This window comes from Papaver somniferum, unplaced genomic scaffold (assembly GCF_003573695.1).
Source record: "Papaver somniferum cultivar HN1 unplaced genomic scaffold, ASM357369v1 unplaced-scaffold_65, whole genome shotgun sequence".
Taxonomy (NCBI): Eukaryota; Viridiplantae; Streptophyta; class Magnoliopsida; order Ranunculales; family Papaveraceae; genus Papaver; species Papaver somniferum.
The window spans coordinates 5,863,095-5,879,193 of NW_020649304.1; the positions used below are offsets into that span (position 1 = coordinate 5,863,095).

Sequence of the window (16,099 nt, forward strand, 5' to 3'; positions counted from 1 at the left end):
AGCAAATTTCGCAACTTAACTGTATGATTTTTATTTTGCTAATTATTATAGTACGAAAACGTTCAGGACCTTTATGTTTTTATGTTGTCAGGGAACATAGGCATCAAGAGAAAGGAGATGTGCTCAAGTCCAGAGGAAAGAAAACCGAAACCATCTAATTTTGGTAAGCAATCATAGAGATTTTTGTTGCCATTGCGATGAAAGGTGATGAACCTGAAGGATGTGAAAATTGAGCAGAAGAAACTACTAGAAAGATCAAATCTATATAAGGGAACAAGACTTGGCAAAGAAAAGAATAGGCAAAGAAAAGAATAAATAGAAATACGCAATATTACAAGCAAATCAAACACATTAATAAGAAAGAAGGCAGATTTACAAGTAAAATGTGATGCAAATGAAAAAACAGCCAGCCAACTGAGCCAAGTCCAACCTTTTACTTTGTCCATAACAACAAGGACTACATCACGTGCTCGGTCTTACCATTGCGAATTTTATACACTATCCATTCAAAAGCAACTCAAAAAGGAGAACCATTCAGAGAGCTGCGAAAAAATCGTCTACGGACTTGAAATTCTACCCACATCCTATTTGGGTACGCACAGTTTCTCTTTGGCTCTTCGGCAGCATCGGTTCTTTCTTTGGCATCACCAAATAAAATAAAAATAAGAACCATGAATACTCTGTCAATCACGCCACTACAGCAGTTAGCCCATTGGTGACAACCTCGTCATCCATCTTAATTGAACCATCTTTCATCAGATTTAGGCTTAAGCTCTTGAATCTCTCTCTTGAGTAATGTCGGGATGCCTTTCTCCAATCTGTTCCAGTCTTCATCATTGCAACAAATTCCTCATAGCTTATTCGACCATCCTGCACAAGGAGTATTTTCAAACATCTTCAGTTACTATGAATTGCCTGTGTACAAGAAAAGGCAAAAACATGCGAACAAAAAAATAATTGAAATAAGAACAAGGGGACTTATTTCGTGTTCAAATTATACCTTGTCAGTGTCAACTTCGCATAGGATGTCATTCAATACTTCGTCATCAGTTTTTCCGGACTCATCGGTCAAGGCTTCACGTAATTCATCCATTTCGATAAAGCCACTCCCGTCTTTGTCAAAGAACATAAATGCTCAGCGGAAGTGTTCATCATTTTCCATCTTTTGCAAGTGAATAGTCACTGTAACAAACTCTCCGTAGTCTAATGTGCCATTCCCATCAACATCAGCCTGTGAAGTAGAAATAGCAATCAGCAAATCCTCATTAATAACAAAAGAAAGACCAACTTAAGAGTTACAACAAGGGGTTTGCACATATTCTGAATGGTAGAAGCGCGCGTGATTGAATATGCGGAGGACCATACCACTTCCATAAGCATCTTCATTTCTGGTTCTGCCAATTGAGAACCAACCTTCTGTAGACCAGCTTTCAATTCTTCGTATGTTATTTTCCCACTGTTATCAGTGTCCATCAATTTAAACATATCTCTGATGACTTCGACTTCTTCAATTGATAAGTGCTCAGCAATTACCTGAAATACATTTTGAAGAATCAACATACATGCATATGAGAAAAATTGTTACCAAGCCCGATCTAGAATTGTGGAAACTTATTACAGATGTTAGACACTAACCCTCATGGCCTTCTTTTTTAATCTGTTCATCACAGAGAACTGTCTGAGCCTTGTTCTCACAATATCTCCTAATGGCACATTTGAAGCTTTCTTTGCATTATGTAACCAAGAATGTTCTACAAAAAAATAGAAACCAAGGCTTAGTACTTCACAATTAACCAAAATGAGACTAGATACAGCAGTAATACAAACCACCCAAACCAGTGAAGAATATCTAGCAGCGCCGGCCTTCAAATTTCTACATCAAATTCTAGTCCTATCTTACACAAATCTGTGGACGTTTCAAGTGAACTGAAACTCCGTATATAAACCCGGACTATAGTAAAATTGAAGTGACCAGAAAAACTATCATCTTTAGCAGTTCAAGTACAACCCACAGTGCAGAAAGATACGCTCGTGTCGCACACTAAACAGATGAACCAGAGTAACAGCTAAATTAACTGACTCACCTAGCACTTGTTGAGCAGTCAAACGCTTTTTCGGATCAGGTTCTAGCATCTGTTTAACTAAACTCTTAGCACTATCAGATACTTTAGGCCACGGATCCCTTTTGAAATCTATAACTCCCCTCAGAATTGCATGGGCAACTCCTTGCTCAGTCTCTGCAAGCACACAAAAATTCACAATACAATTCAGCAAAAAAGACTTCCATTCTTAGAACCAAATTTGCAGTATTCCCAGAAAAAAATCCAAGGAACTACACAAACCCTCTCCAAAAGATCCTAAATTCAACCGGAATTAATGAAAATAAAAACCAATTAAAGTACATACCAGCCCAAAATGGAGGAACCCCACATAACAAGATATACAGAATGACTCCAGCACTCCATATATCAACTTCAGGTCCATAATTCCTCTTCAGCACCTCTGGTGCCATATAATAAGGACTTCCCACAATCTCTGAAAATCTTTCACCTGATTCAAAACAAGAAAATCAAAATCAAATCACAACCCATTATTCAGCTTTCACTAAATTTCAGTAAAAGATCACTTACCAGGTCTAAAGAAGACTGACAGACCAAAATCAATAGCTTTCAGAGCAGCATTTTCTCTCTTATTAGCAAACAAGAAATTCTCAGGTTTCAAATCTCTATGCATAACACCATGTTCATGACACATTTTGACAACTTCAGCAACAGTTCTAGCAACATTAGCTGCTGCTCTTTCACTATAATGACCTCTGGCAACAATTCTATCAAATAATTCACCACCTTCACATAATTCCATAACTAAATGAACAGCTTCATTATCTTCATAAGTTGCTTTTAATCTCACAATATTTATATGATCAGGTAAACTTGACATGATTGATACTTCTCTTCTAACATCTTCAACATCAATAGCTGTTCTTAGTTTCTTCTTTGATATTGATTTACATGCTAATGCTTCTTTTGTTTCTCTATCTGTACATAAATATGTTACCCCAAATTCACCTCTACCAAGTTCACGTCCTAATACATACTTATCACTGATTTTGGTTCTATGGGATGTAAGTGGAGTAATATCCTTTAAGACTCTGATTGGTGCTGGTGTACGTATTGGGTCTTCTGAGTATGGGTTTGGTTTTCTTTGTCTATTTCTTCTTCTTCTTTTTTCTTCTTCTTTTTTCTCCGTTCTTAATTCTTTTTGATCTTCATAAGTCAGACAAGCATAACAGTTGCCCATTATGGAGAATTGAGATTGAGACTATGGCTTAGTTGTGGTTGGACATGATTTTGCAGGAATTTTGGAGAGAAAGTGTTGATGTTTTGATGATGATGGTGGTGAAGATGAAGAAGAAAAAGGAGGGACATTGAGACAAAGTCATTAGACAAGGTTTAGTCATTAAAAAATAAAATAATAATTTTTAGGTGAGAATTGTGGTCAAACTTACTTGAATCACTGTTGTTGTTTACCTAATTGAACTGTAGAGTCCATTTCAGAAAAACAAAAGAGGAACTGAACTGTAGAAATAGCCAAATTGAACTGTAGACCCATTTATGTAAGGATAACAAGGAATACAGCCAAATTTTCTAAAGACGAAGCTCTCAAAGACTACCAAATTTTTTTTATCAGTGACTGATGTCTGTACCGAAATTGGGAAGTAAAGATTTTTCTTGTGTTCACATTAAATTAGCACTGGCGTTTACATGTTCTTGTTGCATTCACATGACACACTACCGGCAAAATGTTATACGCGGCAAGGCCGTATGAAAGATTATATTGATTGAGCTGGACGCGTCAAGGTGCCGCTGTGAAAATAGTTGGTAGAACACCAATTTTATACTACAGGAGAAAAATGATGTACTGTATAACAATGGATGCTCATAGGGGGTAAAAAAAAATTGGAGCCAGTGTTGCAAATAACAAAGCCTATGTAGCTGTACTGCTGTAGTAGTCAAAGCATTGGACCCATTGAAAATGAGAGGACACAGCCAACCAGTTCTTCTTTAATCCAACGGGTAGACAGCAAACAGTAGGTTATACTATCTCATTCGAAGATCAAAATGGATATTTTACTTCGAAAATGCACCCCAGTGCCTAGTTAGCAATTCGGGATTCGGCAAACGTACGGAACGACAAACGTACGAGTATTATACGGTTTTGTAAAATCCAGATTCGGTCCAAAATTCGGTCAACGGGACGTCATTCGTCATTAATTCGGAACGGCATACATACGTGTATAATTCGATTTATAAATGTGAGTTCGGATCTGAAAATTCGGTATCTGTATATAACAAATAATTTGTATTTATAAGGTCATAGACCAATTTTTATGCATATGTGTGAGTTATTTAAGGAAAAAATAAACTCAATATGATGATATTAATAATATATACAACATTAGTTATCCAAAAGGACGTCGTATGGTGGTTTAGATGCTTGGTTAGTGAGTTTGAGATCTCTCTCACCTTCACCTTCAAATCTCTTCAGTCGTTTTTGTTTCATAAAAATTACAACACGTCTAATATTCGGTCGTGTATGTTCGGGAGGCAGTAAAGCCCAAAAAGTGGAGTCTTTGAAAAGTAAAAGCTAAAAAATTTATGGCGAATTAAGCGGACGTATCATTCGGGATACGTAAAATTCGGGAGGCAGTAAAGCCCAAAAGTGGAGTCTTGGGTTCGGAGTTGCAAACGTACGCGAATAAAACGGTAAAATTCGTGATACGGAAATATTCGCGAATGATTCGCGAACTTACTAACTGGGTCCCAGTGTGCACCGTGTGTGAGAGAGTGGGGCCCACTACTGCCCCACTCTCTATTCCAATGTTGAGAGGCGTTGGAGGACTGCCCAATCCCATACTGCGGTGTATCTCTTTGGTGTGTGTATCATCCCTCATTTTACTTTCGATACATGGAACTATTCAGTGAACAACACTGTAAAAACGATTCCTTTCTTCTTTTAATTGCAGTGGCAGATTTTTCAAACTGAACAGAACCTCTTTTTACATTGACCTGTTCATATTTGACTTGGCTTATTCAACAGACTTTGGTGCTAAACTTGAAAGTTCTTTCATTGACTAGTTTTAAATTTCTAATACTAGTTAAGTTCTGTTTGGATTAGAAAAAGATTGTGGTTCATGATAGCTACTATTTTCTAGGTAATTCCTCGAAGAAACAAGGCCTTAATCAAAGACTAGTCTTGCTAATAAGAGTTGGTAGATATTCTCTGCTTTTTATTTAAAGAAGAAAAAAACACAAATAGTTTAAGAACCTTATACAATATATTACAATATAAAATTAGCTTTAGCATGAAGCTTTCTCACACTTGGTGATAAAATTAACTGTCGAGTCTTGACTGACAAAATAAACCATCTAGAAACCTTATCAGTTATCAGAGGATTAATCAGCCCAAGACACTTATCGCTTCTTTTCGGAGAACTCTATAACCCGGACAACTATTATAATCGAAATGTGAGACAATGAATTCTGACATTTGATCATATTCCCCTCTCCACCCCACTACGGCACTACCAATCCCAATGCTAGTATCATTCCCCTCTCTATAATTCAGATTATGCCACGTATTGTCCAAAATCTGAACCTGACCCTGTTGGACTAGTTGTAACGAAGTCGTTTCTTTTCTCCTTTCCCTTCTTGTCATTGTCGAGTGGGAATGTGCAGCATAGGGCACTTTATACATGATTTATAACGGTGATACTGTTTAGTCGATCTAACGTTCAAGATCGCTTAGGGTTTATTTGTCCTGTATGGAATGATATCCTCCTTGCTAGCAATGGTATTCTCTTTAGAAATCATGATTTTTTATTACATTATCCTTCTATCATTTTATTTATTTTTGACATACATTCAACTAACTATATTACTTCTTTCTTTTTCTCGCTAAATTAAGGTTAACTGAATTATATTTGTAATATAGCCATCTAATATGATTGTATGTTGCCACTCCAAGCATCAGATTTATCTACTGATAGTTTTTGAGAAATGCAAAAGGGTGGGATGTTTTCCCAATTAAGAGTACATCTAAAAGTTAGAATATCCATTACTACATTATCAGTACTGAGAACAAAGAAAAAAACTAAAAAAAACTGGGATGAGAGTGAACATTTTTCTTTGCTTTCTCCAAAATAGCCTGACATTGCCAAGAGATGGGAGTTGGAATCCCATTCAAATTATCGGTCAACTTCTTTCAGTCTCCTTCAATTCTGAAACTGTTCAAGTTTTTCTATTTAGCCCATTGTGGTGCATGTAGAATCTCTAATGCATCTGCTTCCTTAAGATCTGTTGATCGGGATGGTCCTGCTCTTCCACTTTTGAAACCCCCCGCAATCTATTTAAATTATATTGAAAGTTAAGAAGTGGCGCACCCTAAACATACTTAAAAGTTAGCCAAAAAAGTACAATAAGCCATCATTCACATTAGATATAATTTATCTGAGTTGTTTTTGCAAGAGCATCAACAAACTGGTTACAATATATATATATACATAAACACAAGATTATTCAGATGGTTATCAAATATCTTCATAAAATGCTTCAAAAGAAGAAAAAAATCTTAATAAATTGAGTAATTAAAGGCTTGATTTCGAGGGGATTTTGATTGATTATATATATATATATATATAGGTTCAGCCTCAATGGGAAAATGGAGCACCTAACAACGCATCTTCACAGACCAAGAACTACGAGATCACCCCAGAATGAAAGGGGTGACGGAGGGATCGTACTATTCGAGCCTTTTTTTCATGCTTTTCCCGGCAGGTTTGAAAAAGGATCCTAGAGTGTCTAGGGTATATATACAGGTTAAATTACAGGTTTGAAATGTTTCATTGAAACAAAATTTGAGACATTCAATAGTCCTTGAAGGTATCCTTAGAAGAACATCTTAGAATCAGAGTTTGCTTAATCAAGATCATCACTTTATCCATGTTCTAACTATGACCACTATGTAATTATTGTATTCTTCCTTCCACATGTTCCAATAATTACACGAGGAATAATAAACCAAATATTTTTCTTCCTGCCATGAAGCTTCTTAACAATTCATGATTCGAGTTGAACCAACATCTCACTTATCATTATCCATTATACACCCAAGGATTCAGTAAAGTAATTATATACCTTGTAAGTTTGGACACAATGAAGAAATAAGTGATGTACTGATTATGCCTCCTTATTGCACAAAAAACAAAGATTGGACTTGATAGGTACACTTCTTTGTTGGAGTATAACTTTAGTAGGGATCGAGTTTTCCAATGCATCCAAATTAAAAACATAAACCTTTAGTGGTATTACATTTGAGTCTATAAGTCTTGTTGTTTATAACATTTTACCCTTCTTATTGATGTACCTTTGCATTAATTAAGAAATAAGTGATGTACTGATTTTCCTCCTTATTGCACAACAAACAAAGATTGGACTTGATAGCCACACCTCTTTGTTGAAGTGTAACTTTAGTAGGGATCGAGTTTTCCAGTGCATCCAAATTAAAAACATAAATCTTCTGTGGTATTACCTTTCAATCTGCCAGTCTTGTTGTTTATAATGCCTTACCCTTTAAATATGTTTTTATATGGATTCCCAGCATAAAATTTCCTTTCAAGTTGTCCTCTTCCAGTTTTAGATTAGTCAATATAACATCTCTAATATCATGTTCTATTTCTAATATGTTTATGCTCTCAGCTGCATCAAAGATCTTTAAAAGGAAAACTATCATGAGTCGTTAATAAACATCTCTCCAGCATTACAATCTTTCTGCAAACTAGTTTTAAAAAGGCTTGGATATTTTTATTTAAAGATTTCTTCTCACACCAATAGACGTGACATATGAAACTTCTTCCACTTTTAATTTTCAAGTTCACGCAATGGTGCAAATCCTATATGGACTTCACAATAGCTAGCCACAAGTGCTTATTTCTATAGTTTCGGAAGGTTTATTAGTTAGAACCATTAAAAAACATGATTAATTTTTCTTTCCTCGCTCATAATCATATGTCAAGTTGCATTCTTCTCTTTTGAGTATCTCCAAATCCATTTTTCTATAAAAGTCCCGCTGAAAGTTCTTATATCATATGCCTAGACATTCATTCTTCTTAAACTTGTTGCATATCTTTTTCCAAGAAATCTAACTCGCATTCTTCTTGTCATCATCTTTATCCCATTGAAACTACCTCATAATTTGTCCATCTTTTATCCAGTTGAAGTGGGCATTTATAGAAAAGACATGAAGTTGGTTACAACTCAAATCTATAGCAAGTTCTTCAATATTATTATTAAATTCAATACTAGTTATCGAACGACTAATATTAGTTAAATATAACGGTTATTATTAATTCAAACCAATAACTACTATTAGTTCAATCCAACTGGATGTTGGTATTTCACCACCTTGTAACTTCTCATTATAGGAATTCACTTCAGGATTACCGAAATAAAATAGAAGAGAAGACAAATATTTGTTTTCATTCATCTAAACTCCAAAGTTCTTGGTCATATGGATACACATCTCTTACACCACAGCATATTCGTGTAATCATCGTTAGACCTAGGGGTATGATACCTTTAACAACAATAACTTTATTATTTTCTTTGACATTCCATTTAATGCATGTAAAGATAAAATAAAACCAAAATATTGAGAATTATATCGACTTTGAGGTCTCTAAAATGAAAATCTTGGGTAGTAATGCCACTAACGTTGATCACTAGGATTGTTATCAGTGTTTTTTTGCGTTTCTTATGATTCACACAATAGAAATATTGTTGTAGATAATGGGGTTATGTAACAAGGGTAAAATGGTTATTTTAGGATTCAGTTTGAATTTGGTTGAAAAACTTAGCCTTATAAGCCCAACCCAAGTATCGATCTCATGAGCAAGACTCAACTCTCGGTCTCGTGAGAAATATTCAGCTCTCAGCCTCAAGGCATCATAGAGACGGCTCATAGTACATCCCCGATGCAATATATTGGTCATGTCTGCTCATTATCCTTATGATCATCCATGACTGATTCCATGAGCACGAGCAATACTTAGGTCGCCAGTAAGCATGACTAGTGCCTCGGTCTCATGATCAAGACTCAAGTTTTACCAGCCTCGTGACTATCCCTAATACATCCATGCGAGATATATTGGTCTTGTCTGCTCATGAGCCTTGTGTTAGAGCATTGCTCGGTTGAACCCACTAGCGTTGGTATGTCAAGTTAGTTGTCAATGTATTCTTGATTTAGTATACTAAAGATAGTTTCAGACTAGATTAAGTCTAAGAAGTAGAGTCGAAGCTATCCTTGAAGGATGGAGTTTGAAGACTACAAGAAGACATCGACAAGGACTTCCTCAACAAAGGTATGAGTTAATTGATTTCATTTGGATTCTTGTTCAATTATACCTTTCTAATCTATCCAAACAAATGCTCACTCTATGGAACAATTCATATGACTGTAAATGTACATTTATGTATATATACTCGAGGTTATTTGAGCCACGACTTTTGTGAAAATAACCTTTATCCCTAAAAAGGTTCTCATGTTACAGTGAATGAGCTTACGAACTCAACGAGCTAAGAATCACTCAATTCCAAGTTATAGCGATGAAGTTATGAGTGATTTATTAAAGTAACAATTATAAGTGTTTCTGTAATTGTTACAGTTCGTTAGTAGGAAACAATCCACGAACTGTTTGTAACGGTTCACGGACTTGAGCCCAATTACGTGACTAGAAGCCATTCTTGGTCATGTTTGTGATGTTTCCATATCTAGGCAATATAGCTATTACTCCAAACATTTTTTATTACCATATTAAAGTGTTTGTGATTCCTTCCTAAGTTAGTGTGATTTATTCACATAAATACAATATTTTCTAATTAATTAATTAATTAATTAATTATTTTGGCAAGAGTTGTAACTTAGGAAAGACCCCCAAAATTAGGAGAGTCTTGAAAAAGGAAAATAGATTTGCTTAGCTTTCAAGCTACCTTTCACTATAAATAAAGGGTTCGTGAGTGTTACACGTTTTTATTCCCTTTGGAAAATTGGTGTAAGATCATAAGGTTGTTTTCCATGTCTTCTGTTCTTCGTGAACAAGAGTGAGATAAAAGTATTTGTATTGAGGATCACAAAGCCGAGTTGAGTTTAATCTTCGTGATTGATTATACAACTTGTAATCTAGGTTTTTCACCTCTTGTTTATTCTAAGGTTTTCTCTTTTGATATAAAACCATTCAAGAGTTGTTGATCATAAACCCTAGGTTTTGATAGATTTCAGTTTCCAATCGTATACCAACACTTGTTAGTCGAAATCGGAAGCTAGAATGAAAACTTCGATTAAGGTATCTCGTAAAAATCTTTAAGAAGTTTTAAATAAGATATCTCTAGATTTATTCTAGTTGTTCTTGTTGTAGAATAATTAGGTTTCTCTTCCATTATTGAAGCGTATAATAATCCATAATCTACAAGTTTGTTTTGATATTACTTTTACCTAGTAATTGTTTTTCTCAAAACAAACACAAGATTTCCAAAACCTTGATTCACATCTAAAGGGAAATAAAACCGGTGTTTTGTGCAAATAAAAGATCGAATCGTATCAATCATGTTGTTGTATATTCTAAAGAGAGCCTTGGGTTCTGCTAGAAGATTTACGATAAGAATTCCTAAAGATAATCGGTGTTGTGCTAGGAGTTCTATAAGTGCTTGAATACAGTTGAAGTAGGTATTACATCTAGTCCGAATATGTAGTAGGTGAAAAGGCGAGGGTACCCAAATATACCTCAAGCTAAAACTTTTCCTACCTATAAGTCCTTTCTCCGAAAGTGATTGTCTATGGACTGAGTCGAGACAATGCAACTAACCGGTTCACACTTCGTGTGATCGTCTATGGATGCGAGATCGAGACAATACACAATGAAGTATGTTTACTTGATAAAACGGTTCGGACTTAACCAAACACAATAGGATTTCTTATCAAGTAAATAGGAATTCACGTTTGTGTAATTTACTTTAATTATAATAAAACAATTATAATGCGGAAATATAAAGTAAATGACACAACAATATTTTGTTAACGAGGAACTTGCAAATGCAGAAAAACCCCGGGACCTTGTATAGAATTGAATACTCTCAGGATTAAGCCGCTACACAAAATTAAACCAACTTCGTATAGTTGAGACCAAGCAACTAAACCTATAGTTCACCTAGTTCTGTCTGTATTCCCACGTCTCCAACTTATGAATAAGTCACATAGTTGAAACAATTCCTTTGGTTCGTATTCCAAACAGTAAAGGAACAACAAATCTGTTTGGTATCAACTCTATTCAACCAAGTGATGTGAGTCGGACAAAGGCTCTTCTGTTTATCTTAACATAAACTCCTTCGTCAGGTTCTTAGATCTATCTTATGTTCAACTACCGAAGTAATTTTTAAGATTTTGCAATCAATACCTTTAATCACAAAGAATTATATTGATGCCGATCTACACAACTAATCAATCCAATCTACCACAAGGATAAACCGATTATAGTTGGATCCTCTTATAACGAAACAAGTATTGTGCACACCAAAGATTATGAACCCCAAATCAGAAATCTTCAATATCTTCTTTGTCTTCAAATCTTCTTAGATCTTCAATAAACACCTGCACACAACAACTTGAATCTCTTGTGATCAATCACGCACAGAACAGAGTATGTTAACAGTGGATTATCACAAGATCGTCTTTAGTACTAAGAACAGTCTAAAGATCCCTGTCGAAACTTCGATCTAGTTTGAGTGAATCTTATATCAGAAGAGAAGATTCTCAAGCATAAACAAACTAGGTGCAATCAAAATTAAGCCACTGTTAGTCAATCAAATCAATCGAAAACACAAGATAAACCGCAATTATCTAGTTTCCCACCAACGGTACTCGCAGAGCTTCTCAATCCCAAAGAAGACTTTAAACTGAGCGTCCGTAAGAGATTTTGCCTAATTAGGTTATTCTCCTCTCTGAATAGGCAGTTTCACCAGTAACAACACAACCGAGGAAGTTTGCTGTCACGAAGGATTAGTTTGCTGGAAATGCAAACTTCAAGTATTTATAGACAAGGAAGTTTGGACACCAAGGAATTTCCAAAGCCGAAAATATTCTCAAAGATATTCAATATATTCCAAATTCGGTTTTCATAATTCCTGGAAATGCTCTGTCCAAAATAATGACCGAAAATCTCTTTTGGAAAATCTCAACTAGTAAATGCACATTACTAATTCTCATTTTCCTAAAATAAAATTAACAACCTTAATTAAAAGATTCTTAACTTATTTATATTTCGATCCTGAGATTTTCTTCTTGTAGCTATTAAGGAATAACTTTGAACAATAAAAGATAAACATTACTGTACGTGTTCAAAGTATGTCGACATCCTTACTTTGTAAGTCCTCTTTCATACTTACAACCTTGAAACCAATTTTCCACACTTCCAAACAAGTTTAGAATTGGTTCATCTGACTTTCAAGAATTGTGCGATTTTTTAAGAAACACTCAATCACAAATCATGGGTTTAACGGTTCTACCAAAACAAGTTTTGGTTCTACCTCCATGTGAGTACTGTGCATAGTCACACTAGCTTTCCAAAATTCGGTTGACTAGGTACAAGGATCGGTTCTCCACATATATATGGTATCTAACTCATATGTGTTGCACATGTCCATAGGATCGGTTCCCCTTTTTGCTACAAACTTGTTGTACCTCATACAAGGATCGATTCCCCTTTGTGATGTGTTGCACCTCTTCATAGGATCGGTTCCCCTTTACCCAGATTCGCTTCAACAAAACACAAATCGATCATACCATCTCAGGTGATTACTTAAGATCGGTTTCACTAATAAAAGTCATACCAAAACATAAGTCAGGTCTTTGTGAATAGTTTTACTAAGAACACAAACAAGTCGTGAGCGGTTATACTAAATCACACATATTGGATGTTCACAAGATATGCAATGAATAACAATACCAATAACGCCTGACGACTTCCTTTTCGATTCATAAACGTGTTTATGAACTTACTTCCTTAAAACACATGTAAAACGTTGTTTCCTAGGATGAAAACCTCACCTCATACCCATACATAATCACGATAGCATTTAAACGATTTTGTCGATGTCTTATCTACAAAGTTTAATGGTTAAGAAATAAACTTCATATTGTATTTCTTAATACTATGTCTATCTAAAGTGTTCATGCTTCACAGTTTCGTTTTCAATATGCACGACTTGAAAGATACGTTAGGGCATGAAACAGTTCAAGTCAAATATCACTAACCTCAAGTAGAAGGATGACGTTGTCGTTGTAGCTTCTTACTTCTTCACTTCTTCAAGTCTTCGCAATACTTGTAATGTCTCATATCCTAATACTTTCAAGCTAACCTATACGAAGTTGACTCTAGTACATAATCAAGCGACTCTTAAAATGAGTTTTGATTCACTAAAATATGACAACCAGATTTGACATACCAACGCTTGGTGGGTTCAACCGAGCTATGCTCTAACAGTAGGAATTTGGTGTAACAACTTATAATCAGTGTGTGTTTATTTTGGACTAGGTCCCGGGGTTTTTCTGCATTTGCGGTTTCCTCGTTAACAAAATTTCTGGTGTCTGTGTTATTTCTTTTCCACATTATATTGTTTACCGGTATAATTGAAATATCACAGGTTGTGCGTAAGTTCAATCAATTAGGAGTCCAACCTTTGGTTGTTGATTAAATTGATTGATACTTGGATATTGGTTTTTTATATTGTCCAAGTTATTTCTAATATTCAATCGGGTTCGCATATTCCTATTTGTTTGATTACGGATTGAGTTGAGAAATATAGATATAACTCTTTGATATACTTTTCTCAAGATTGAGTCTGACTGCCTAGTTGATTCTCTTGAAAGTATATTAGAGTAAGTCCTCTCAGATTGCCAAACGAATTGTTGGGTGTGGTTTTTGTACCCCCGCATTTTCAGTTGGTATCAGAGCAGGCAAACACGCTAAGACCTTATAAGTCTGTGTTTGAAGAAATCTGACTGTTATGGACATAAGTGTTATCTCTATAAACGTACCACCAGTCTTCGATGGCACGAACTATTTATGGTGGGAAATTTCTATGAGCGCGAGATTTTCAATCATGGGTTCGTATTGTTATTGGCTATAATCCTCTATCAGTTACAGTAGACGGTGTAACTGTTGCGAAGGATATTGGTGATTATGATGATCTTAAGATTCTTGCTGCCAAGCAAAACTCTGAAGGATTAAATGCTATCATCCATGCCATTACTCCAGATCTCCAGCATCATGTGACTATTTTCAATAAGTCTAAAGATGCTTGGGATATCTTAGAAACCGTATTTGAAGGGAATGCCGCAGAGAAAGAAGCAAGGCTTCAATACCTAGCTTCTGATTGGGAAAACTTTCTTATGTCTGATGATGAAACCTTTGATGAGTTTAACCAGAGACTTTCTCAAATAGTTAACTACTCATTTTCATTAGGAAGAACTATTCCGAAGAAAGATATTGTGTGCAAAATTCTCAGGTCTCTACCATCAAGATACGAGTCTAAGAAACATGCCATTGAAGAAGCAAATGATCTTTCTACACTCTCCAGGAATACTATTGTTGGAAAGTTAAATATATTCGATAATGAACACCGATCTGGAAAAAAGATGATTTCTTTTAAAGCTGCAAACAATTCTGAATCCTCTAAGGATAAATCTGGTTCGCCAGATGCTAAGGATGTTACTCCACGAAAATTTAGAAAAATCTCGAGAGACCTAAAAAAGATTTTTTTCTAAAGGTAAAACATCTCCTAATGATGATGTACAATGTTTTAGCTTTCATGGTTTCGGGCACCTTTCTTCAGTATGTCCTAGCTAGAGCAGTAGACAATCGGCATATGCAGCAGCTTTGCCTACTCTTGATGATGGACCCGAATATTATGATCACCAAGAGTACACAGGCGAGGTTGCATTAGCTTCTGAAAAAATTCTTTCGGATACGTATTCTTATTCTGTCAAAGAAGTGTTCCATAAAGATCCAGTTGCTAATAATCTTCTTAAGGAATGTCATCAAAAACTCTCGGAAGCTGAAAGTACCATACTCAGTGAGAAAGTTAAATATGACAGACTTCGTTGTCGGAATAAAGACTTGCAGGATCAACTTGATTCTATTGATACAAGAGATTATCTCAATGAAATATGAATGCTTAAAGAAGAAATTTCCATAAGTCGAGATCGGGAAAATATTCTTCAAGCAAATCTAGATAACTTGGAGAAAATTGAGAAGAACTTGTTACTTGATTCAGAACGAGAAGATTTCAAAGTTCAATGTGAATCATCCAAGAATAATATAGTTATTGTGCTCGAAAAGGTCAAAAGGTTGGAAGAAGAAAACTCGATCTTAAAAGAGAGTTTGTCTAAAAATAGCAGCTCAGAAAAATTAACCTCGATATTGGGAGCATGTAGAATTCATCGTGATACACGAGGATTGGGCTATGAAGGAATAGATGCTCCTGGTATTAACAAAGAGGTATAATTTGTCAGAGCTAAAGATTCTTCTAAACCAAAACCTTCCATGATTGACAAAAGTGAAGGATCTTTACCAACTGCCGATGACGAAAAAAGGAAATTCTATCAAGCTCCAAAGCAAGCACATACACATTCAGGTAACACTAAACATAAATTTTTCCATTCTACTAAACATTGCTCTTATTGTGGAAAACCAGGTCACTTGCAAAGGAATTGCAGATATCTTAAACGAGATAAAACCAGATGTGATTCTGTTAAGATGACAAGATCTGATGTTCCAAACTGGAGAAAAACCGAGTCTCATAAATTCAGTTCTTCTAGTATTCCCTCCAAGAAGTTTCATAATTATATAGGGGAGAAAAAGAAATACGTTTCTCAAAAAGCTACTCAGAAATGGGTACCAAAGAGGATCAATAAAGCAACGAGTACTATTAAGAAGGATCTCTGAGACAAGAGTTCGACAAGGGATAACATCTTAAAAAGGTCTGGAACA

The 16,099-nt window shown here is 35.4% G+C and overlaps 1 protein-coding gene across 1 annotated transcript; it reads right to left on the reverse strand.

The window, feature by feature from the left end:
* Positions 1-296: 296 nt before the first annotated feature.
* Positions 297-3,444, reverse strand: LOC113343703 (calcium-dependent protein kinase 10-like). Its single transcript, XM_026587834.1, has 7 exons — positions 2,631-3,444; positions 2,407-2,550; positions 2,085-2,237; positions 1,636-1,751; positions 1,366-1,533; positions 1,001-1,231; positions 297-870 (listed from the first exon to the last, which is right to left on the reverse strand). The coding sequence occupies exons 1-6, from the start codon at positions 3,298-3,300 to the stop codon at positions 1,136-1,138; spliced, it is 1,347 nt and encodes a 448-aa protein (XP_026443619.1). The 5' UTR covers positions 3,301-3,444; the 3' UTR covers positions 297-870; positions 1,001-1,135.
* Between the last annotated feature and the right edge of the window lie 12,655 nt (positions 3,445-16,099).